Source organism: Pteropus medius, unplaced genomic scaffold, assembly GCF_902729225.1.
Source record: "Pteropus medius unplaced genomic scaffold, Ma_sr-lr_union100, whole genome shotgun sequence".
NCBI lineage: Eukaryota > Metazoa > Chordata > Mammalia > Chiroptera > Pteropodidae > Pteropus > Pteropus medius.
In genome coordinates this window covers 319,846-345,890 of record NW_024343733.1, presented here as the reverse complement: position 1 = coordinate 345,890, position 26,045 = coordinate 319,846, and the positions used below count along the sequence as shown (strand labels likewise).

General features: G+C 38.2%; 1 protein-coding gene and 1 pseudogene across 8 annotated transcripts in view; one reads left to right on the top strand and one right to left on the bottom strand.

Moving 5' to 3' along the window:
* The first annotated feature begins 329 nt into the window (after positions 1-329).
* HECTD4 (HECT domain E3 ubiquitin protein ligase 4) overlaps positions 330-26,045 on the top strand; it is a 157,822-nt gene continuing 132,106 nt past the window's right edge. For 6 of the 8 annotated variants that reach the window (XM_039868174.1, XM_039868172.1, XM_039868169.1 and 3 more), the window contains exon 1: positions 444-803. In XM_039868174.1, the coding sequence (XP_039724108.1) occupies positions 627-803 (177 nt within the window). In that variant the 5' untranslated portion in view covers positions 444-626. Of the gene's footprint in view, positions 804-26,045 lie in introns of all 8 variants that reach the window. The other 2 variants (XM_039868173.1, XM_039868171.1) reach the window with 1 other exon arrangement.
* LOC120606919 (uncharacterized) lies at positions 22,735-22,853 on the bottom strand (annotated as a pseudogene).

Here is a 26,045-nt window from a genome sequence, read left to right as displayed (position 1 = left end):
TCTTATTTTTGCATATATCACATTTAAACGTGAAAGCAGGGAGTGAACCTGCCCAGGGTTGGGGCTCTGGTCGGAGCGAGGGGTGCACACTTGAGTAGGGAAAGGAAAGGAAGCAATGGCCTCTTTCCTGGTGGACTGCAGACTCAGAGCGACCCCGAATGGCTAGGAAAAGAGGAGGCGGGGGAGGTCAGTCTGAGGGCAAGACGGATTGAAAGGCGACGTGGATGACCCAGAGACCTGAGTGCACCACGGACCTAGGTGCCCGGCCAGCGGGGCGGTGGGCGGAGCCAGGGGTGGGCGGGGCCGGCATTGTCCGCTCCGCGGGGCATGCTGGGAGCCCCGCCCCCAACATGGCGTCTCACTGACAGTTGGCTGCTGAGCGGCAGAGGCGGATCCTGCTCCTCAGGGTGGCGGCGACGGTGGCGGCGGGGCTGGGGTCTCCGGGGCCGGGGTGGGGGGATGGCATCTCGGACCGCCTAGGGCGGAGCTGCACGGGCGAGGCGGCGAGCGGGGCGTTGCAGGCGGGCGCGGCGGCTGCTGCCATGGACTGGTGATCGTGGAGACTCCTGCTCGCGTCTCCCCGGGCCGGGCTGCTGCTCCTCACCGTCAACCCCTTAGCCGGGGCCATGGGCTCGTCTGCGGCCGCGGCGGCGGCGGCGGCGGCAGCCGCGGACTCGGCGCAGTGGCTCTCGGTGAAGGAAGAGACCATCTTCCTGCATGACGGGCTGATACGCGTCACCGACCTGGCGGAGCTGCCCAGCGAGATCCTCGGGGCCCCGGAGGCCGCCGACACCGACTTGGAGGTGAGCGAGGCTGTCCCCTCCCCGTCTCCGCTGTCAGATTAGCCCACCCGCCCTGCACCCCCGAGGTCGGGCTCTCACACCTCTGCCTCACGCCGACCCCGAGGCCTCCGAAGGCTGCCCGGCAGGTGCGTGTGGGCGCGGGGCGGGCAGGCGGGGGGCCGTGGCCACAGGTCTGCAGACCGCCCGCCTGTCCTCCCTCCCCGGAGCCTCATGCCCGCCGGGGATTTCATTTGTGGTTTCATTCTGAATGATCCGACACCCAGCATTTTATTAGACTGTCACCCGGCACGGCCTTCACGCCCTGGAGGAGCCACCGCCGCCTCCCCACCAGCTCTCTCTCTTCTCCTCTAGGGACCCCCGGACTCACCTCCAGGGCACACCCAGGTTGCTTGGCTTTGGGGACATTTTAATTTTCACGCTATACACCTCCTCCCCTTTTCTTCCCCAGTTTCGTATTGTTGTTGTTTTTTTTTTCTCGAGCAGGGTAGTGGCAGCTGCAGGTCCGCGATAGGCAATCCAGCAACTTCTGTGTGTCATGCCTCGTACTGACACGGGGCCTTTGTCAGCGAAGCGGGCGGTGTGGACAGCGAGGGGGATGCTACAGTGGCCCTCCGTGCGCTCTCCGCGAAGGGTCATGGGCGCTTTAGGCCGCAAGGCCTTTTTTTTTTTTTTGAGCTCGGGGATCGCGGAGAAAACCAGGCTTAGGAGCCGTGGCAGGTGCAAAAGCCAATCCCAGCAATTGTGCTGCTGCTTTGGGGGGCAGAAGGAAACCAAATATGCTTGGATGATGAGAACTTTACACTGACTTAACTTGGTTTCGCGTTAGCCCAGAGGTGGGACTCCTGGCAGTATGGTTTCATCGAGGCCGCGGATGCCGATGCTGCACCCCCCCTCCACTTTGTGGGATGACATTTTGATGTGTAGGTAGCATGGGGTGTCATGAAATTCTTCTTGTCGCAAAGAGGACTCTCAGGGGTAGGACGCAGAGAGTATGGCCTGTCTTCTGGCTATAAACGGAATGCGAGGAATCTTTTGTGTTTTGCGGTTTTGCATGCACTTTGGCTTTTCGCACAAGTAGCATTTATAGAAATGGATAGAAACCCATTACTGTGTGTTTCTGGAAGCGGCAGTGATCGGATCGCATTGGCCGAGACATTTGGACGTGCTTGAGATGCGAATACGTTCCACTGTATTTTTGTGTCTGGATTTGAGGTTGAGGTTGCAGCATTCCCATTGTGAACTCTAAATGGACTTATTTTACAGTCTGCCAAAAAAAAAAAAAAAAAAAAAGGAAGATACAAGTTGGTAGGGAATTCCTCACATCGAATCATAGTTTTATTGTATCTTATTTGGGCCTATTTTGTAAAAAGCGAGGTGTGTCTGCGTGTCTTATCGTCTTGACAACTCAAGGGGTAATAGGCTGTGATGGTGGAATCTTTTGACTTAATTGGCTCTGTTGTAGTGAAATGTGGGAAGTGGATGCTCTTTGTCCTGAGTGACTAATAATAATCTAAGTTCACAGATCAAAGAATCTTATACATGTGTAATTTATTTATTTTTAGGATTAAAAAAATAGGAATGATTAAAAATACCAGGGTTGTCAAGGTGGTTTTTCCTAAGATGTTTACTGTACAAAATGTGTTGAGTGAATTTGTCAGATGTTTCCACACAAGAATGATTTTAGAGAAAGAACATCTCTGGCCTGATAGATTAAAAAAAAAAAAAAGGGAACCTAAAAAATTTATGGTCTGACTTCTGAGAAACCAATATGTGTATGGGCGATAAACATTTACAACTGGTTTATGAACCATTTATGAAACATTTATGAAAGGAATGAAACTTTTTTCGTTCCTTTCCACATAGGCTACATAGTATCAGGAGAAATGGGTAGCTAAGATCATTTTTGTGGCAGTCAGATTTGTGTTTGTGTGGATGTATTCACATTTAATTATTTAATAATAATAACATTGATTAAGTGTATCCTATGTGTCAGGTATCATCTTACTAAATCCTCAAAAGGTTCCTAGTAGTAAACATTGTTACCCATTGTTAACAATTGTAAATATTGCGCCCATTGTACAGATGAGGCAGGTAAAGTACAGAGCCAGTATGCAGCTTGCTCAAGATCACACACAGAGAAAAGAGCCTGAATGTTAACCCAGGACCATTGGTCTCAACCACATCTACTCCTAATCATAATACTCTACTGCCTTTATGCATGTATGATACCCATATTTGTAGTTATTTAAAATTTCACAACTGGCTAAAGATAGGGAAGTAAGCAGATGTCTTTATTTCCTTTCTAGTAACTTATTCTTTTTCTTATTTGAGAAAGATTAGAGGTTCATCAACTTTTTAAAAACTAGCTTCCCTAGGAAGAACACTATCCCAAGCCTCTGCTTCCTGTGGACATATGGGTGAACAATGGCCATTTTTCACCAGGGTTTTATAGTTCTATAGAATCCTTAAGTTAACATCTTTGCATTTTGAGAGATGAGACTCAAAGTAAGCTGAATAATTTATGATTGGCAACCTTCATGCCTAAGACTACAGTAGAGTCTCAGAATTTTAGAGCAAGAAGGGACTTTAGAGATAATAATTTCTCTCATGTTAGAGAGAAGTTATGTGAGATCAGAAGAGATCATGACTTGGTCCCCGTAGCATACCTACTTATGGCAGGGCAAAGGACTAGACCATAGCTTTCCTGCCTTTCAATTCCAGTGTTCTTTTCACTCTATAAGTGCTGCTCAAAGTTAAATGTCAATACGAAAAAAGAACCCATCCTGAGAAGTAGATCAACATTGATTTAGCATTTTAATTTAAGTAAGAGAAGAGCATTTGAATTAAAAGTTTTCTTCCCAGAAAATTCTAAAAGTCTTTTTTTAAAATCAATAAATAGTGTCTAATCAACACATTTATACAATGAATATTTGGAATTCAGAAGTCAGCTGAGCTCACTATTCTGGATGTTGGGGACATAACAGGAAATAAAAAAAAAATCCTTGTCTTTAAAATGCTTTTATTATAGTGGGAGGATATAGGCAATAACTAATAATCAAATGTATGATATGACATATACTGTATATAAATGTCAAATGATAAGTGCTATGGAGAAAAGTATTGCTGGGAAGGGAGGATGGAGAGTATGATGGGGAAGGGCTGTTTGACATAGGGCGGGCAAGGAAGGAAAACTCAGGATGGCATTTGAGCCGAGATCTGAAGGAAGTGAGAGAGTGTACCATATGGCTACTGAGGAAAGCATATTCCAGACAGAGGACAGCAAGAGCCAAGTCCATGAGACGGAAGCATCCTTAGTTTGGAGCTCTGAGCCCAGTAAGCAAAGGGGAGAGGAGAGGGATAGGAGATTGGCGGGGCAGGAGATGCAGATCAAGTAGGGCCTTATAGATAAGGACTTTGGACCTTACTCTAAGTGGATTAGAAATGCAGAGTGAGGCTTTTTCCTGACCTTTAAAATAGCTATCTGTATTTAATTTCACATTGCCGACAAAAGCAAAGAACATGTCGGAAATTTTTTTAAGATTTGAAATGAATATAAATTTAAGAGAAAGCAATAGCTCAAAAACAGCTCAAATATTATTGAATTTTGCATTACATTTCATAGAGCATTAATCTTTTTAAAGTAAAGGGAATTTACAAGGAAAAAAAAAACACAATAGTTTATTTGTGGAAGTTCCAAAAGGCTTCTGCTTCCTTGTTTTTCTTTACAAACTCCAGGTGGGGACAGGCATCATGCGGATATTGACAGAGATGCCAGTTGACTTGCTCAAGGTGGCCAAGATATTTTTTTACCCCATAGTTAAGATTAATTTTGAACCCAGGCATTTTGGTTAGTGTTTCTCATTTTTCATTGCATTTGTTTATAAAGATCCCACGCCCCCATCCATACACACCATTCAAAAACTTGCACATGAATGTTCACGGAAGCCTTATTTGTGATTGCCAAAAACTGGAAATAGTCTAGATGGCCATCAACAGGCGAATGGATAAACAAACATGGAACCTCTATGCAATGTACTGCTGCAATAAAGGGAAATGACCCGTTGATACTCACAACATGGATTTATGCTGAGTGCAGGAACCCAGTCAAACAGGAATTTGACTCTACAATTTTATGTGAAATTCTAGGAAATGCAAACTAACCTGTAGTAACAGAAATTGGATCAGTTTTGCCTGGGGATGGAGGCAGGCAGCAAGGAATGGGAGGAGGGATTGCAAAGGAGAGCACGAGCGAACTTTTAGGATGATAGATACGTTCCTTGTTTTGAGTGTGGCGATAGTTTCACGGTTGTATGTGTACCTGTGTCAAAACTCATCAAATCGTACACTTTAAATATGTGCAGTTTATTTTGTGCCGATTATACCTCGATAAAACAAACAAAACCCACACAGGCCCTGAATGCTTTACTGATATTATTTAGGAAATGAAATAAGGCTCGGCGGGGTTTTCTGTTTGTTGTTTTTTTATTTGCAATGTAAGGGAAGGAGCCTTTGGATTGGAGCCGATCCACTGAAATAGTCAAGGCTTTGAATACTTGTGAGATACTCAAGTGAAATCTTTGAGACAACATTTAGATTGTTAAAATTTGATCTATTCTCCTATGAGACTACTACCAGCCTGTTTATCCTTTGGTCAAAAATCTTTGGAAAGTGTTTATGTACTTTTATAGGATTCCAAATTCTAGATTTAAAAGAGTTAATGAATAAATGAATAAACTACCTATGTTCACCAGTAGAATTAATTGCCATGTAATTAATGAGCGCTGGAATAAGAGTCACTGAATCTTGCTGTAATGTAACAAGAGTCACTGAAGCTTGGGCAAATGGCTGCAAAGCTCTCAGGCTTGGCTGGTGGGCTGTAAAGTTAGAATGAAGCACCTGGAGACCGTGGGAGGCAGTATTGCCTAGAGGTTAAAGTCAGGTTTCAGGAGTCAGACTGGGATTCTAGCTCCACCCCTTACCAGCCATGTGACCTTGGGCAAGTTCTGTACCTTTAGTAATCCCTGGTTTCTTCTTCCACTGCAACTTCTTTGTCACCGCTGTCACTACCTCTACCACCACTATGACAGTAGAGTCAGCATATTGTATGCCAGACCCAGTGCTACGCACTTCCCATCCATGATCTCATTTAATCCTCATAAAAACCTTATATGGTTGGTTCTGTCATCCTTATTTTACGAATGAGGAAACTGGCACAGAAGTGGAGTAACTTGACAAAAGATGTACAGTTAGTAGCAAAGCTGAGACTGAAATAGATCTGTCTGACTCCGGTCCAGGGTCCAGGCTCTAAAACCCTTGTGTTAGACTTCTAATAGGGTTAACGTAAGGGTTAGATAGGGAGGAATGTGATTATTTATATTCAGTGTATGGACTCTCTTTATAAGGTGCTATGTTGCTGAAAGTTATTTTATGCTTATTCAGTCAGTGCTCATTGTATGTGAAAACAAACCAACCCATCAACAGAATTTTTTTTTCTCTAGTAGTGGGTAGTGGAGATAATGATGTGGGCAGCGGGGGTGGAGGGAGGAAGGGAGGGAGGGAAGCAGGTCCCTCTGGAATTTTCTTTGTTCTCAATTTATTTGCAATATGGCTAGGCAGATGAGATAATAGTCTTCATTTCAGTTTTCTTCCAATCATATGCCTAAGGTCTTGCTAAATAAATCAGTTTTGATTTTTATCTGTCTTCTTGGCTTCCATATTGACTGTCACAAAATACCACCTGTTGGCCAGGGCTACTGGGGAGATTGTCATGCACCTGTTCTTTCCTAAGTCATAAGGTGCCTGCAGTGATGATTATAAAAGGACCTCAGTTCCTGAAAAGGCCCCATGCTTTCTCTTTCCCACCCCTCTTTCCATCTTGTCTTACAATGCTGGTTGCAGGGTGAACACAAGGAGTGTGGTCTGCTTTGCAAGATGTTTAGTCAATAGTTTTAGACAAATGTAAGTAACAGCAGGTGATCAACTATGGGACAAATGCATAGCTATTTCAGGAGAGAAGACTGCAGAAATTGTGTTGCTTTTATTTTGATCATCCATTTTTAACACAGCTTATGTATCCATTAAATTTTTAAAAACGAATATATGAATACATTCTTATAAAAAATGGAAATAACAGATGAAACTGAAACTTCTTTTGACTACCACCTATTATCCTGGCCCTCATCTACTTCCTACCCCAGTTAAATCAGGGAGAAAATTTTTTCATATGTTCCAGACTATTTTGAATGTATATGTTTATGTGCGTGTATATATACATAACACTATAATGTGAGACATATCTTTCCGTAACTTGCTTTTAAAAACACTCAATGATTTGTTTTGATCTTTCAATGTCTCCACGTGTAGATCGATCCCTTTTTTTTTTTCAAGTTCTGCGAAAGACTCCAGAAATACCATAGCCCATTTTATTTAGCCATTGCCCTATTGATGGGTGTTTTAGTTTCCTTTTGCTATGCTAACAAAGTGTCCCGAACTTAGCACCTTAAAACAACACAAACTTATTCTCTTACATATTTGGAGATCAGAAGCCCTAAATGAGTCACACTGGGTACAAGTCAGGTGTTGGCAGATCTGGCTCCTTCTGGAGGCTCTGAGGATCCATTCCCTTGCCTTTTCACAGCTTCTAGTGGCCACCCGTGTTCTTAGCTGTGGCTCTTTCCTCCATCCTCAAAATCCATCCCCCTACTCTCTGATCTGTCATCACATTGTCTTCTTTGACCGATCCCCTCACATCCCATTTACAGGGACCCTTGTGATTACATTTAGAGCCCACCTGGATAATCTAGGCTCTCCCCATCCCAAGATCCTTAATTTAAGCACATGAGCAGGCTCCTTTGCCATCTAAGGCCACATCCACAGGTTCCAGGGATTAGGATGTGGATATCCTGGGGGCTGATACTCAGCCTACCATAATGGGTATTTCAATTGTTTTCAGTTTTTCATTATTGAAAATGGCCCTTTAGTGCATATCCTTGCCTGCCTGTGTACGCATGGGAGTATTTCTCTAGAGTAGTTCCCGAGAAGTAGATTTGCTGGGTCATAGGTGACCATTTTAAATTTTAATAGATGCTGCCAAATTTTCTCCAAAGTGACCATACCAATTCATACTCCCAAGTAACAGCGCTTGATAGGACTTCTTTTCCTCACGCCCTCATAGAGACCATATTAGAACTCACGGATTTGCTTAAATTTATCATTTGCTTGAGCCAAGGGCTTTCACTCCAAAAATGAGTCCAATAGATATCATTGGGTACCTGGACCCAATGCATGCCGAGCCACAGTCAGCCGAAAGAAGCCAGAGTTTTCTGTTCATGCTGCCTCAATATTATCACACCACTGTGGAGGACTTCTCTTGTGGCTTGATCTCTTTGGCCTCCTGGCATATACTCATTTTGCTCAGTAATCCAGTTAAAACAGACCATGACCATATATAGGCAGGAGAGAGCAACAGCGTCTTATTCTGATGGGCTGGGGATGCTGCCAGAGGCCAGCAGAGCCAGGGAGCCACCCACTCTGGGAAGCGCCCTGCCAGCCCCTGGACTGTGTTCACAGTGCATAGTAATGGTTATGCAGACTGCTTCGACTCAGATTGTCTTAAAATTTTCTCTTCTACGTGCCAACATAGGGAATAACCCTACATTTTTTGACCTATATGAAAAAAACTGATATCGAATTGATTGTATTTTTATGTAATAGAGAACGTTTTTGATTATAAAGAAGTAATACATGGATGTTGTAGAAAATAGAGAAAATACCTAAAAGTGTAAGAGAGAAAAGAAATATTCTTTGATTGTACCATCCAGAAGTAGACACACTAATTTTTGACTGTTTTCTTCTTTAATCCGTGTGTGTATATGTATGTGTGTATGTATGTATATATGTATACACACATATGTACATATGTATATACACACATATGTACACAAACACATATGTGTATATATACATATATACATACATATATAATTGAGATTACATGCTCTCTGCAGTTTTGTATTCTTTAATCACTTATTGGAAACATTTTGTCAAATCAGACTTAAAAACATAATTTTTAATGGCTGCCTAGTAATTTATGGATGTACATTACTGCTTTTTCTTCACATCTGCTATTTTAAAGATAATTTCAGCTTATAGGAGGCCGAAAGATTTTTAGCCTTTAGAATGTTATCTGTTTGACAAAGTTTGGTAAATTATAAATTTGTAGTAATTATTAAGACATGTTTCTGCAACCCATTACTAATGACAGTTTATAATTTAAAGGGATTTTTATAGTGCTGTATGATTCCTCTCCCAGTGATGTTGAATATTTGTGTGGAGCTTTGAGTTTCTAAAGTGCTATTAAGCACAATTGTAGAATAATTAATGTTCCACGATGGGACACTTGGAGTAGACACAGTTGAATCCCTAGTGTTTCTGCTGAAACCTGCAGTTGGCTGAATTACTAGGTCATAACACATTCTATAGCAATTTTAGATTAATGGTAAGGAGATGCATAATTTGCAAACTATTTTATGCAAATCGTAGGCTTAGTAATGCTAATAACTACAGATGCATCATTCAAGTAGTGGTTTTATACCAACAAAATATTAACAGTCAGCTTGCATTTGTAACAGATCTTTTCTGTGTTTACCGTATTTGCTTTGTGCTCTATAGTTCGCATTACTGATTTCAAACCAACAAAGTCTAATATAACAGATGTAGCTGTTTACAGGACAGACTGGCAAATCTGGACCTCCTATTTCTATTGATATGTTTGCTTTTCTTACTGTTGAAATAAAATAATTAAGAATGTTGAAGGAGACACTGTGTCAACGTATTTTCATCAAAGCGGTGGTTCATAAATGAAGAATCGCCTTCCTTATTTCTCGATATTAACTCCTTCCTGATCATCCAGGTGTGGTGTAGCCGAAAGACAGCTACCAGTTTATTTCATCGAGAAAGGAACCAAATGGGTGGAAAGGTAAAATTATGTTTGGGGAACTTTGGAGGAAGTATTTTTTGAATGAGCTTATAATTAGGAAAAGTTTTCTTTTTCTCAGGGGTTCTAAACCTGAATAAGATTCAGGAATCCATAGGATCCATGGATAGAATTCAGGGTGTGTGTGAAATTGAATAGGAAAAATTATAACTTTATTTATCTTTAGCTGAAATTCAGCATTTCCTTTAATTATGAATGTAGTCACAGACTCGAGTAGCACTGGCAGTGCCTGTGACTTTGTCAACAGTAGAGATCATAGATATTTTCATATCATATTATAATTGTTGAACATACCTTGAAATATTATTTATGCTCTCTGTCACTTAGAAATTATAGTATTACATGTTGCTATTCAATGTACTAATAATGAAGCTCCTATGTTGATATTACACATTTTTTAAAAAAGTATTTTGGTGACTCTATTTCAGTATACTCTAATTGGCTTTTTATAATCTCATGAATTTTATTTCATGCATTTAAAGGTGTTATTTGAGAAGGAGTGACAGGCTTCACCAAACTGCAAAAGGTTAAATGCCTGAGATACTGTCTTTTTCTAAGCATCTGTCTCTTTTTAGTTAAGTTCGCTAAAGACCAGTATAATTTACAATTGTTCAAAATAAAAATGGCCACATTTTTTAAACTGCTTAATACTTTCTGTGGTAGAAAATGTTATCCTCTTACAAATTTTTCCATTACCTACTGACTGCAAGCTATTAGCTAATAATAGTTTTCCTGGGTGATCTGATTTTTGCTGATTTGCCAAACACTGTATCATTAACAAGGAAGCTATTTAAAAAAAAAAAAGAAAGAAAAGAAAATAGACTATCTGCTAAAAAGTAACAAGCAATTCTTTCAAAATTGAATAGTTTTTTGTTCACCAAAGATTTTGGGGTTTTCCCCCTTGTATGAGGAGGATGTGGTCAACTGAAGCTATGCAAATAAAAATTCATTAACATACTTTATACTTTATATCAGTATCTTATACTGCTAATAACAAGCTGTTTTAAACAAGTGGCCTCAAGCAATAACAGTTGCTATCCCGAGAGAAACATTTTTAAAATCAAAAATTTATTTTGCTTTCATCTTCTCTAAGGAATACAATTATATGCTTGTGGTTTCTCTTATTGTTCAAATTGTTATTTTACGTTGGTATTGTCAAAGTTTAACAGTTTTACTTAACTGGCTTCCAGAACCGTGCTGTCCAGTTGGTAGCTACTACTCAAATGTGGGCAGTCAGAATTGAAATGTGCCGAAAGTGTAAAATACGCACCAGATTTTGAAGACTTAATGCAAAGAAAAAAAAAAAGAGAGGTAAAATATCTCACTAATAATATTAAAATCGATTATCTGTTGAAATGATAATATTTTGTACAATGGGTTAAGTAACATATTATTTAACTTAAAATATGTTAATTTCATTGATTTCTTTTTACCTTCTCAAATGTGGCTACTAGCAAATATTAAATTCCATATGAGTTTTATATATTTCTATTGGATAATGCTTGCCTATACAGAGGTCAGCAAACTATGGCCCTCATATCCAGCTGTCTGTTTTTATAAATAAAGTTTCATTGAAACGTAACCAGCCCATTTGTTCACATATTATCTGCTTTCATCCTACAACGCAGAGCTGAGTAGTTGTGACAGAGACCTATGGCCAGCAAGTCTTCCAAGGGCTTTCGTATATTCTGTTTTCACTTGATCCTTTCAGTGACTACGTGGGGCAGTAGAGGACATATTATTTTAGCAAAAAAGGCTAAAAAAGAGATTTGAAAAGATTTGTCCAAGGTCATATGATTTGTTAGTACTAGGATTAAGACTCTAGTTCAGTTCTTCTGAGAGATTTTCCACTATACCTCTGCTTTAGGTAGCACTTGATCCTGATAACCTGTTATCTTCGAGACATTAGTTAATTCCACTGTTTTAAATAAGATCAGCACAGCTCAGCCTACACGTGGCTGCCAGAGTAATCTTCCTACACTACAGTTATGTTACCTCCTTGGCCAAACCTTCAGCAGCTTCCCATTTTCTGCAAAATAAAATTATAATTCAAGGTACCTATGATTTGTCTTCATTGTATCTTTCCAGTCTTATTTCATTACTCCCTTCCTACCTACCTCTTCCCAGGAATGCTATATTTTGCAAACTCACTTTCTACATTCTTTCCTATAATCTTGGTTTATGGGGTTCCATTGCTCTGGAGAACTCCACCTCCGTTTTTGGAACTCTGCTCTTTATCCTTCAAGATACACATCAAATGCTATTCCTCCATGAAATTGTTATGATGCCTCCAGTAAGAAGCAGTCACCGTTTCATGTGTTATTTCCATAGTATTGCATATGTATGTTATTTATTTGCATACTATATTATTATAAGGTCTTTGACAGCAGCCACTTCAGACTGTACATCACTGAGTACCTACTAATGTAGTAGCTCAGCTAATATAGAGCTCAAGTATTGGATATTGATTGAACTGAATGTTAAAAGGGGCGTTTAAAACACATGAAAGACTGTGATTTAATGAATGATATGAGTTGAAGATATAGGTAAGGGAAAATTTGTTAATAGAGAATAATAAGAATAGGTAGTTGTTTTTGATGAACTAAAGTAGATTAGATGAGACTTTCAGAATTTTAATCACAGTTATACTTTGCATTTTAGACAAAAGAGAACACATCCCAACAATTGCAATAAATGTTAATGCTGAAATGTGGATAAGCATCGTGGGGTTAAGACCTTTGATTTTGTATAGGGCAGAATGAATTTCGCATAGAATATAGTGAATTCCTAAGAAATTTCTGAAAACAGATTAGATGGAGTTCATTGAAAATACCTTGCTTTGACCATCATTCTAAAAACCTTAATGAACTTGAATGAATTTTTGTTTAACTTAGTTGTTCTATGGTTAAATAGTGACTTGAACCCTATTCTATTTATTTTGAACATTTCTATGTAGAAATCACTTTTTTCAGGGTTTTCAGTGAACTGTGTCCACTTACCAGCTTTTATTGAGTGGCAGTGCCTTGAGTCCACACAGGTGATAGAGGTGGTATTTTTGCAAATATTGAAGTATGAAATACTTAGAAACTTAACATGTTAGGGAAAAAAAGAAACTCAGCCATGTTACCAAGGGCAGCTTTAGCTCAGCAACCAGTGGGAAGCTCTGAAATGACTAATGCAATGAAGTTTTTCAAACAAATACATATAATTATATACATAGCACAGTTCCAGAAAGTACATGTAGATGCTTCAAGTACAAAGAAGACAGAGGGCTTTATGCAGAGGTTCTCTGGTTGCAAGACTGTGTGGTAATTCCTTCACTACTGAGGACATACAGTGATAATTGTAACTAGAACAATTCTCCCAAATTCTGATTCTACGGATTCATCTTTCTTTCTCTAAGTAGTTCTGTGTGATGTAAAATACCACCCTTTCTGCTTCTGTAGTTAAATAAGCACTTACATGATAAATGAATATGTATCTTGTACAGGACTGGTTTTTGAATGTGCATAAAATGCTATATTGTATGGCTCTTTCTTTGCCTGTTGTTTTTAGAATGTATCTTAACATGCAGGGCCATTACAGAATATTATTCTCTCTGGGATTTAGAGAAGGGTGGTATACCAAATCAGTGACAAATAAATAACCTGGAACTTCAAAATGCGGGAGTCTTTAGGTGATGTGTAGACAGTGAGCCTAGTGGTTGAACCGGTAGGCTTTGTTATTGATACACGTAGCCAGCTTTCTGCCCAGCTCTGCCACCTATCAGAACTTCTATTCCTTGGTTAAAAAATGCCCTTCTTTGAAGGTAAATGAGAAGACTTAATGAGATAAATTGGGTAATGTACCCAGAATAACAACAGGCATATGGCATATAATGAAATATGTGTGTGGGGGAAGGATGTTTGATATTGAAACATCATTCATTCAAGTGTTGGGCCCCTGAAGTGTTTATTGGCATGTTGCATTCTAAAATCATGTATGGTCATGGATGAATGGACATTATCCCTAAAGTTCCTTAAAACCTAGAAAGCTAAGGTCCTTGTCTTTATTCATATAGTTGAATGTTAGTACGTACTATGTCTTGATCTTGTCTTCACCAGGAGTAATATTATTGATTATTTTTGCTAGAGACATATAGGACCAAATATAATTTAATTCCCCAAACTGATTTAAATTATTATTTTTTTACAAAAGGAGTGTCTTAATTACATGTTTTATATTTTTTCTCCTATAAATTCTAATATGTTCTCTTCTCCATAGGCTTAACCCCTCACTTTTTTTTCTGTGTTAGAGAGTAAGGTCAAGGTATTTTTTTTATTTCTTGAGAATTGACCCTCAGGAGAACTTTATTCTTGGGATGATGGATGCTTCGGACAGAAAGGTACTTGGCACATGACTTCTTTGGTGATGGAAAATTTGTAGAACATAAAAATAGTTTTGCTGTTTTTATGTTTTAAAACTATACTAGATACTTCCTACAACATGAAAGAAAAGAATCATTGCAACTTCTTGTTTATGTGATTTCATCCAAAGTAGAAGCTGTCCCATCGAACAAGAACAATCGTTTGTTTTACCTGTGCACATTCCTTACTCTTAATTCTCTATGGGTTTTTCAGCGTTGCTGCTCAAAACTTTGTGTGCATACCAACTAGCTGGGGATCTTGTTAAGATGCAGAGTCTGACTGAGTGGCTTCAGGGTGGGATCTGAATTTCTAACCAACTTCCAGGGATCCCATTTTGAGTAGCAGTTCTTATGCTATAGAATCTACAGTAGGCGTTTGATGAATAAGCTTCTTTCTTATCACATGGGCCATGACACAAATGATTTATTTTTAGCAAATGTAGCTTTGGATCTCTGTCTCTTTTCTTATAGCCTTATAAGTTTTTCTGACATTATTTATAAGTGAGAAATTGATAACTTCCTCTAAATTTTCTTTACACGTGTTTCAAATGAATCTTTTTGGTATCATCAGTAATAATTAAAAGTATCCGTTTGAGCTTCTTGTCTCTGGTCATGAGTTGATCATTTTTCCTATGGTCACAGAAAGACATGCACGTATATTATCACTCCCTCATTCATATTTTATCATTGAGGTTATGCTGTATATGCTATTTGTACCTTATACTAAACAATTTGTTTTAAAGATATTTTTCATATCAATATGTAAAATTACATAATGCTTTTTACTAAGTTATAATATTTTATTTTTATTATCGATGAATCATATTTTGTTTAGCCAATTACACTGTTTTACTCTAAAAATAACCTTATGAGATACATAGTACAGGAATTATCTTTTAGAGATGAGAACACTGAGGATTTGTAGTTAAAGAGTGAAATACCCCTTAATAGTTATTTACTGAGTTCCTGCTGGAAACCTAGAATTGTATCAATACCCTCAATACCATTCACGAGCATTTTATAAGTAACATAAATGTGATGTAATAAAGAATCTGAAATAGTCTGAGCGCTACTTAATGTATTAATCTTTTTGATAGAAGCCTTTGATTTTTTTTACATACTTCTCTGCTAAACAATGTTCTTAAAGATATTTTAACCTCTTTTAATGTCTTAGATTTAACTATTACTATGTCTGATTTTCAGAGATTGGCTTGTGAGAGAGCTGTGCCTGCACCCTGCGCGCCCCCAGATAAAGGCTGTTGTGTTGGTGGCTCGTTTCTCTTACTTGGCTACGTCTCCTCGCTGCCGGGGTGGCCTCCTATTACTCTTATTCCTCTTCCCTGAGCTTATTTTCCACTCTTTTAATCGCCCTTCCTCCTTTAGTCACTCCGTTGATTTGTCATTAGGCAATGAGGGTTTTATTTACCAGTCATGTCACATTTTCAGCATTCAGAATCATGGAATTTGTGGGGCTGGAAGGGATCTCAAGATCATTTAATCCAGCTTTTTTTCAGAAGACACCCAGTTCCTTTAGCCTATTGTGATCATTACTGAGAACTCAGACTTTTAAAATTACTTTAGAAAATTAAATAGACTGCATAAAGAGCAGTGCTATTCCGAGTGTGGTCCTTAAGACATGAACTGTCTGTTACCCACAATGACAAGTACAGAAATTGGGAGTAAACATTTAGAAACTTTGTAACAGTTGCTAGACTAATTTTTGATCTGTCGAACATAATTTTAAAACTTGAGACTTGTGTTTTGTGTCTTTTTTTCACTTTATTTTTGTAGTAATTGATTTTTATTCTATTTTACAGAAGTTTTGTTCTGCGACAGATTAAAAAAAAAACAAAAAAACTGGTCCTTCACCACAGATAGTGTGACAAGTACTGATATACTAATAGAAGTACTAATATCTAAAACAGTGTCTGGCACATAGTAGGCGCTCAAAAGCTTATAGCTTCCATGTGTCTTAAAAGTTTGCATTTATTTTGGGTGATGATGCTAGCTATCTGAGCAGCCGATAAATGAAACGTTATTTTATAGAAACGAGGTGATTAAAATTGGTATTGCTGGTTTTCAAATACAAATAATTAAGTTTTTTCCTTTTTAAACTTAGCCTATGCTTTGAAGAGAGGTTTACACACAGTAGAATGCAATGTATATTTGTACTGCTTCTTGGAGATACTTGATAACATTTCATGTGCTACTATACCCTTAGCTCAGCAAGTTGAAGGAACTTAAACTTTTTGGTAGCTAGCCATATCCATAAATATTTGGATATATCACAGCAGTATTTATATATAATCTTCTTGGAGAAGAGAAAAAAAGATCTAATGAGAAGCACTGGAGCTTTTGTCAGTTTCAGCTGCCATTCAGCTTTTGGAAAGCACATAGTCATTGAATTATTTAGCATGACCAGTTTGATGGAGTTTAGTGCCACGTACAGGGGCCCTTAGATTTAGTGATCCTTGGCTATTCTTTGGAATTAGAGTAGTCTTGTACTGATTTTTAAAATTGAATCCTATTGTAGTTGAGCTTATATATAATATAATAAATATGGTGTTTATAGGTTTGAGGGACATATTTTTCATACGACTCAGGATCATGGAATTGCCATTCCATATTTAAGGATAAAGAAAGGTCAGTGACTGAGCCAAGTGACTCTCCTCAAATGTCACCCCTTTAAAAATTCTGTTTATAATCTAAGAATCCTTAGAAACCAAATCTCTTTGACTTATTAGATCTCACTTTGGCAAATTAAAAATTATTTAAATGTTAAGAAACCTGATTGGATTGCTTTTTTAAAACTTATTTATTATGGTGACATTGATTAACAAAATCCAGTAAGTTTCAAATGTACAATTCAGCAGTAGGATTGCTTTTTGCCTGGCAATACCATCCATTCTCTGTGATACCACACACATAAGGTAGTAGGATAAATGTTTATCCATATAATGAAATGGAATGACACGTTTTATTTTTTAAAAATCCCATTGGGAACATCCTTAATCTCATGCTTAGTTAAATATAGAATAAATATTTGATCTATAAGACAGCCTCATTTGTTTTCAGCCTCATTTTTATTTGTACAAGGCTCAAATTTTAATATCCGTAATGTTTGAAACTGAACTAGGACTTGGAATAACCAGCATACACCATGGTTGAGAATAGTTTTGTTGTGATGACTCAAAACACTTTGGAGTTCGACGTGTTGTGCCCTGGTTTTAATGGGAGCATTTGAATGTCACCCTTGCTTTCCCCTCTGTCTCTTTTAGGAGCCAGGCTGAAGAACGTCGGGAAAAAGAACCACTGTTATTAATCCTGTCTTGTGCATAGTACATTTTGGCAAATGCTGGCTGATGAAATTAAAATTACCGTTCACATTTAAAAAATTACGTTTCTCTAATATTATTAGCAAGCAAGTGGATCCTAGGGGAACGGGAAATGGAGATTTAGCCTAACTTTTCAAAGTCAAAGTTTAGAATTTATTTTGGGATTTTGCTTTGACGCATGAAAGGATCTGATCGTAGTTTCTTAAAATAACTCAATTTATCTCTGTTCAGTAGTCATTGTTGAAACCCAAGGAAAAGCCACATTTTGGGAAATATGAAAGACAGGAAACTGGCATTCTTTTAATGGTAAAGTATGTTCTATGAGAGGGATGATAAAAACTCAGTCTGCAGGTGGGTTAATAATTCCAGAGCCTTTTCTTTTAGGTGGCATTTTTAGGTTTTAGGGAAATAGTACAGGTTTGGCGAAATATCCACTTGCCTGAAAAGGCTCGTCCTTGGAACCTCAGAGCGGGCAAGATAACATTGCTGTACTGGTCAGCGTGGTTTTAGCCTGGGAGTGGTGGCTCCTCGCCAGGGGCTGTCCAGTCAAGTTCTTGGTTCTTAAATCCTTCTGCTTGTTCCCATAGTGTCGTCATTCTGTTTTGGTCTGGGCTAAGGCAAGGACTTGATCTTCGTCACGGATGCTCGCTAACATGAGAACCATGACGCTTCCAGCCTTTTGGCAACTGACTGTCTTGTAGAAATTCTGAAGTTTTCTCATTGCAAGCAAGGTTTCATCACGAGCCACCTACCAGTTTCTGCTGCGAGTTTTGAGGATCAATTACAGTTAGGCTCTGTGTGTTTAAAACGCAGGTTGATAGTCTAAAAAATTTCTTTTTCTTTGCTTCCTGTATTTTCAGGTGCCTAAATAGAGCAGAGAAATTTTTTGTTACATGGCCGTGTTATTTTATGGCCAAATCCTGGTGGGGCTTTGTGCGTTTTAATATGGATGAGCTGAATGGAGTTCAGATCTGCACTGGGCTGGGCCGTGCCCCCTCCTTCCTTGTCCCCCTTCTTCCCTAACTTCTTTTTTATCCCTTAGAAATATTTTCAATAGTCAGGAGGGAGGCTAATGTTTTAATGACATTTAAAGCCAACTTCTCCAACTTAGATTTATATCCAAGCGGTTATAGCTAATTCTTGTCTGTCTAGGTTTTGAAATGTAGGCAAAATAGACGAGAAAACTTTTTTGAGAAATCTCTGGCTTCCTGTCCTGAAAAGGTTACGTTGATAGTCGCTTCCTTCTCATTTTCTAAACTAAATTCACACACAATCTAGTTTATCTAAACAAACCTTCAAACTGAACATCAATATTATGTTTTTAGATCTCTAAAAGATGTACAAGTCAGAAAGTGCTTTATGTGCTTTTTCATATTATAGCCCAGTTTCTTTACCGCCAAAAGACAGATAAAGTTTCAGTCTTCTGAGAAGGCAAAGAAAAATCCACAGTCTTATGTCACACCTATTCAGTGTCATAAACGAGAAATAGAGCCCTTTTTTCTTTCAAAAAAACTGCTTTCGCGGGATTCGCTGTAAGATCGAACAGAGCTTGTAGGCCATAATAAGGAAAAGCAAAGCTCTATATAAAGAAAACTCATTTCATGATGAAATAAAAGCATAGAAAAAAATTGTCTGGAGCAAATGGAAGAAGACAGGAGGCCTCACAAAGCGTGGGCAGAAGGGACGGTGCCGCTACCTGTCTTCTTTCTCACTGTCATTGATTACTTTAGATTCTTATTGATCAAGTTGTGTTCTTGGATATGAAAGAAAGACTTTGGTCGCCAGGTTAAGTTTCTCCGGTAAGGAATGATCAAAAGATTTTTAGTTCTTGGTATTTGATTTCATGATGTTAAACGTGTATGTTTTTCTCCCTTCTCTTAAATCATAACCCATCCTATTCAAATTTCCCAACACAGTCCAGAAAGTTAAACTTTGAATGTATTTTTTTAAATAACTAAAGTGAATTTAAGTGAATTTTGTTTTGAGAATTTTATAAACCTACTTTGAGGTAATGAGGGAGAGATGGGTGATCTTGCTCTAAATCATAATTTGGCAGGTCAGAGATTTCTGATGGCCCTTACCATTGCCTCTTATCCTTTCTTTATAGTTTCCCATTGTTATTCTATCTAATGTATCTGAATGGCTGCAAGTAAATAGTAAAAAGAAACCAAGAAGTAAAATCCAGATCGAATATAGCTTTACCATTATTTATAATTTCTGTGTGTATGGAAAATGTATATCTCTATACTATCTAAAAACAAAATAACATCCTCGAGAACTTTGTGAAGTAAAATCTACCCCCGAAAGTATATTTATAAGCTTTTCTTTTTCTATGTAATGTAATGTTCAGTGACAGTAATTCACTCATCATAGTGGGCTTTTTTTTTTGGATATTTCTTTTCCAGCCCTCCTATTCTTAGGCTTTTCCATTACTTAAGAAGATGATGGTGAATAATACGTTTAAAAAGTTGACTTAAATGCCTAGGCTAGCAAAGGTTGTACCTAGTGATCTTATTTGGGGTTATTCTTTTTCTTTTTTCTACGTTTCTACTTTTAAGGAGCCTAATGTAACCAAAACTAAACCAATGTCTTATATTTATTGATGATTTTCTGATTTTCAAGTCATATTGAAACTATGACATATATCCTGATATATTTTAAGAGCTAGGCATTCTGTAAAATAAAGGCCAAAAAACTTCTAGTGGGAAAAGTTTTCAATTTCCCCATAACTGCATGTGCATTTGTGAGAGCTCCTCAGCCTTCTTACACCCCACAGTGTGTTTTATAAATATTTTTTTAAGTTGAACTACAGCACCGATATATGAGAGAGAATGGGCACACTACGCATGTACCTTATTTATTAACATTTCTGAGAGGCAGCAGATCTGAGTCATTCTGTCTTTGTTTTGAAGACTAGGAAATCTGAAGAACAAAAAGATTAGTGACTGACATAGCTTGGATTAGAATTTTTGCCTCTTAAACACAGAGAGTAGTATTTTATCTGTTAAGCCATGTTATTAAGTAGGTACATAAGATGTCCTTAGTAATAAGATCTTTCTTGTGCATTGGCACAATTTAAAGCAATACAACATAAAAATATGTAAAAATACTCTGTTATGCTCTTTCGTGATTTATCTGTAGCTTTAAAGCGAGGGGGGTGGGTGGCGGGGAACCAACTAAACACACTGAATTAAAACCTTTCGCTTTTACCCCTTGGCCTAGAAATTTCTGTTTATTAAAGCATGAGATTCATCTAATCCTATGAATAGTTAATAGATAGATCCAGAAATTTCCAGAGTTGTCTCTGTTGGGGTACCTGCTTAAATAGTCCTCTTCCCTAAACCACTTACCTGGTTTTTCACTATTAAAAGATTATTTAAATTTGGTTACCTAGAGAAGCTCTCCATGATGTCATGAGCTGAATTTGGAGATAGCAGGAGGGCCACGGTATGCCTTTATCTTTGTCCTGGCAGACACTAACCACACCCCACCTTGGCGTATTTGGTAAGAGGTGATAGGGTGTCAGAACTGATGATGAGCCCTGTCCCCTTGGTGCTGTGGGGACCTCTGTTTTCACAGTAAGCTCATGTTACTCTGGAAGCAAGAGATTTGAATTCTTTGTAAACACAAATAAAATTTGAGTCCAGGGAGTAGGCATGGGCTGGCTGCTTAACGCAACTACGCAGAAAGCTGGGTTCAGATCTTTCAGATCTGCAGAATATCAACAATAAACCCTTACCTGAACTGAACTGATGGTTGGACTGTGAAATGAGGTGGCTGATGAAGAGGATTTATGCTGCCATTCCCACTCAGTTAGATTTCTGACACAGAGTCAAGCTTTTTATTAGGGAGACTAAAAGACCCTTAACGTAGATAGAACCACATTCGGTATTTGGTTCTAGTTGGCTGAGCTGCCATGTTAGCCAAAAGAGTTGACCCAGTCTTCTCACCGAAAGGTCGAATAACCAGGAGAACAAAGGGTGGTGTGACATGTGGCCAAAAGTATTGGCATCATAAGTCAGAGCAGGCGGTACGCGGAGTATGAAATTGAGGGTGTGTCTTGCTGACAGCCTTAAGCTTTTTAAATTGGATTACTTTTTCTCATGATGAAATAGTCTTATTCATTTGAGGGACACTAAAGATGTTTACTTCTTTCGAAGCTTAGAAAAATGAATTCATCCAAGAACACTGAAGCATAAAATTTATAAAAATATGCTGAGAGATTAGTGAAGACCTCTTTATTGACTTCATATCCTTAACCAAAAGAGTAGTCTCTTTAAATTTCTAAGAAGCAAATTCTGGAATTTGTATTAGACTGCTTAGAAGTTTAAGAGAATATGACAGTATTGCTCTCAAAATCAGTGAAATCAAAGCAAGAAAAGTCACACAGACTATTTTTCCCTAATAACATACACTGTTTCCCCAGAAATGATTACTACCTTTCTCCTTTTAGCATGTTGCAAGAATGGCATGTTTATTTTGGGTTTCGAGTCTAAAAAGACATTCGATACCAAAATTAAAAGTGCTGTAGTTTTACAATAGCCTTTCCAAAAAAATATAAAATTTTTCAGAAATATAAAATTGTTCAAAGTATTCTCAACATACTTTATTGCATTTCTAGAATTAAGTAGGCTTCTTTAATCATATTCGTTTTTCTCCTTTGCCATCGGCTCTTGCCTAAAATAAAATCCTCCTACACTTGCTCAGCCATTTTCACTCCGTAACACTCCAGGCACAGTTTCTAGGAAAAGGTTAAAATTGTGAGTAATGTATGTCCTGCTGACCACCATGTTTGTACCTCCACAGCTGAATTCTGGACCAATTTCTTTTTTTTTTTAATAATATTTTTTATTTTTCAGTTATATTTGGCATACAACATTACATTAGTTTCAGGTGTACAACACAGTGATTAGACATCTATATAATTGGACCAATTTCTTTGCCATCTGTTCTGAGCATGGATAAGTTGAGATTCATATAACAGAGAGAAGCGAAACTCAATGTTTCCTCTGATTTCTCCTTCCCTAAGACATGTGGCTTCTCTTTGCCAATTAGACTTCGCTGGAGAATAACTTGACATGGAAATACCATGTGACAAATTTTTCAAATGTTGATTTTTGAGGTATTTCTTTCTAGATTTCTCTATGTATAGTGTTTTTTTGTTTTGTTTTGTTTTGTTTTGTTTTGTTTTGTTTCCACCTATAGCACCTGATCTTCCTAGGTGGTCTCCCATCCAAGTACTAACCAGGCCCAACCCTGCTTAGCTTCCAAGATCAGACGCAATTGGGCCTGTTCAGGGTGGCATGGTCGTAGACAAATTTTTTAAAAGTAGTAAAAATATTTTATTTTTTGAATTGTAGTCTGCTTTGTTTACCTAATGTTATATTTTAAGTATTTTTTCTATAATATTATAGCCATCCCACCAATCCAAAGGCAATTTGGGCTTACTGTACGCAACTTGGAAAATAAAGAAAAAAATAAGATAAAAATCAACTGTAATTTCTCCATTGTTAAGATTTTAAACCTCTTCTCTCCCCACCCCATAAATACACAGTGTATATACGCTCATACATTTATATATAAATGATGAACATGCACATTTAAAAAATAGGATTATGCTCTACTTAACGTTTTAGCGAATATGAGCTTTTGATCCACCCACAGTTCTGTTTGACACAACTTTCAGGAGCACCTAAAACCAATTTCAAGGAAATAGGAAAACCTGCTTGATGAAGCTTATTTCTCTCAACCATAAAATTGATCAGTTTCTTAACTCTTGCTTTAGAGGTTGCTTACAAAAAATAGAACGATGCTAGGGTCACTGCATAAAATATATGGTCCTCCTAATCCATCCTCTTGTAGAATACTTCTTGTGTTAATCGAGTTTATTTCTTAATATTAAAGCAATTAGAACTTTTCTCTTTGCTGCAGTGATTTGCATGAATAAAAAAAGTTTTTCCACCTGCAATTAGAATCTCAGTCTTTAAAAACATTCAGCTTTTATGTTCACTGTGCTCCACCATTTTATCTTTATGGTCTGTTCAGACTAAGAAATGAACTATTTCTGCCCAAGGCTGGGGCAAGGACTTGGCAGAGCCAATGAGATGACAGCCTGAAAAAGCTCAAGCAGGGAATTCTGTGTATTGTCCTGTTACACGACAACCATTTAAATAGAATGTGTTTATAGTTCGTATGGCAAGCAGTTGGCATGAGAGCATACACAGCCTGGGCCAACACACTGTCCTTCTGGTTCTAAATCAACGGTTCTAACACTGGCCGCGAGGCCCCTTTCCTCCTGCCCTGAGCATCACTGCGTTAAGAAACCACAGCGACAGGGGAGAGAGCGCTACACTAGAACAAAGGTTATGAATTGTAGCTCCGAGTTCTATCCACTCGGGGTCCGATATTCGTCTTAATATCAATGTGCAGATTGATGGTTAGTGGTAGGTAATGGAAGTACAAGTAAGTTCTTCATTTCACTTGGTTTTGTATTGCAATCACTGGGTTATTCCCAATCCTGGAGTTTCATATTTCAAAGAGTCTTCTTGACAGGTGCTAAATCATTTATCATCAGAGATTTATTTTTAGCTTTATTGAAGCATAATTGACAAGAGATTTTTAAATTCAACATTTGTCCTCCCATGAAATATATACATATATGTTTTATACAATAAATGTATGTATTTATGAAAAACTGAGAATTTGGGCCAACCGATTGCAAACTGTTGTCAGAAGGCCAAATTCAACCCACAGATAGGTTTTGTTTGGTGTGCAGTTTTCCTCAAAAATACTTGAATTTGAATGCCTTTAGGAGGGATGTACATATTCCAGTTTGCTGTGGACCTCATTATTTCCTTTATATATGTATACGTGAAATGCTCATCCAAATGGCTAATAACCTGTTTTTACTAGGAAAGCTCTTATTTAGGAATATAAAATTCCATGTGTCCTTTTCTTCTATTTAAAAAAAATGGGAGTGACCGAGTAGGGCTGTCATTGAACACGTTTCCCCCTCCTTTCTCATTTCCCAGCCTCTGAGGTCACGGCTGGGGAAAATAAGCCACCAGTGACTCAGAGCAATTGTGGAGGCTGCAGAAATTCAGAAACTGTGGCAGCCTCAACACAAAAGCTTCACCTCCTCCTTCATGTCATGGAGTGGTCATTTTTCACTCTAGAAACCCAAGAGTAGCTTCAACCAGTGGATTGTCTTGGTTTTCTTTTCCTTTGTTTTTTGGAGAATGCAACGTCTGTCATTCAATCAGTTCACCTAGTAATGAGGGCTAATTTACATGTGGTAATAGGCTTCATCCTAAACCAAAGTTCAGTGCCAGTAGAGGTGAACAGTGTTTTCCAAGCCACACCTGGTAAGAATTAGTGGGATGCTCACTAAGTATACAGATACCTGGGACCTTTGATGGAAAGTGAAGGGTATGTAGGTGCGGTATGTTTTTCCAGCTAGTGCTCAAGGTGATTCTTAGCATGTGAAGGAAACACTGGCGGTGTGACCTCTGAGTTTAGAGACAGCCTTTTAATCCCAGTTCTCGTTTACTAGTGAAGTGACCTTGGCCATTGGCTTAATCTTCTAAACCAGCAGTTTTCTTATCTGTCAAATGATGAGGACACTGCTATGATTTTCCAGATTACAGACCACAGTGAATGGAAGCTTCTGAGCATAGTTTCTGGCACGTAAACATTTGGTAAATATAGCTCCCTCACCAGCAGGCTTCCTGTGAGCTCTTGAGCTACAGCTTTCTAGAGCCTTGCTTTCTATTCTTTCTAAAATAACGTTTTACAAAAGTAATACATGTTCTCTGGAAAAAAAAATTAAAAAGCAAAAGGAAGAAAAATATCAGTTACTTGTACTCTATTATTTTACAAATTTACTTCCAGTCTCTCTGTAGACAAATGTAATATTGTGATTAATATATAGTTAGTCATCTTTTTTGGTAAAATCCTTAATTGTCCTCAAATTGCTTATTTTGCTATTTACCTTCGTGTTTATTAGATTTTGCTTTTTTGTGTTGGTTAGTTTTTGTGTGTTCTTACAAATAGGGTTTAGAGTCTTATTTATTGTTTTGTGTTGTTTCATTGTTCCTGATTTTTTTCTTAATCTATAAACTGTCTATTCAGTAGGAAAAACTCGAGATAGTCCAGATACCTACTGCCAGTTTCGTTTCCAGTCTCCTTGATGGGAGCATGCCTCTGTGCCTACCTGTGTGAGCTGTTTATAAACTCTGAGTTAAGCTAGTTTTGGAATTTGTATTTCGGACAGAGATATTGCTAGCCTGTTCAGTTTCTTACAGTGTGACTGTTTACCAGGCTATGTTCTTCACGCTTAACGCTCATCCAAGTTGTGTCAGAAACCACAGGACCAGTTATGACACCTCTGCAGTGTGTTTCACTAAAACAGAACCGTGTATGGTATTTTTGTGGTGGTTGATTTTCCTGCTTAAAGCCATTAAGAGTTGGAAATGCTTTAGAGTTAAAAATTTTTAAGTTTTCCCAAG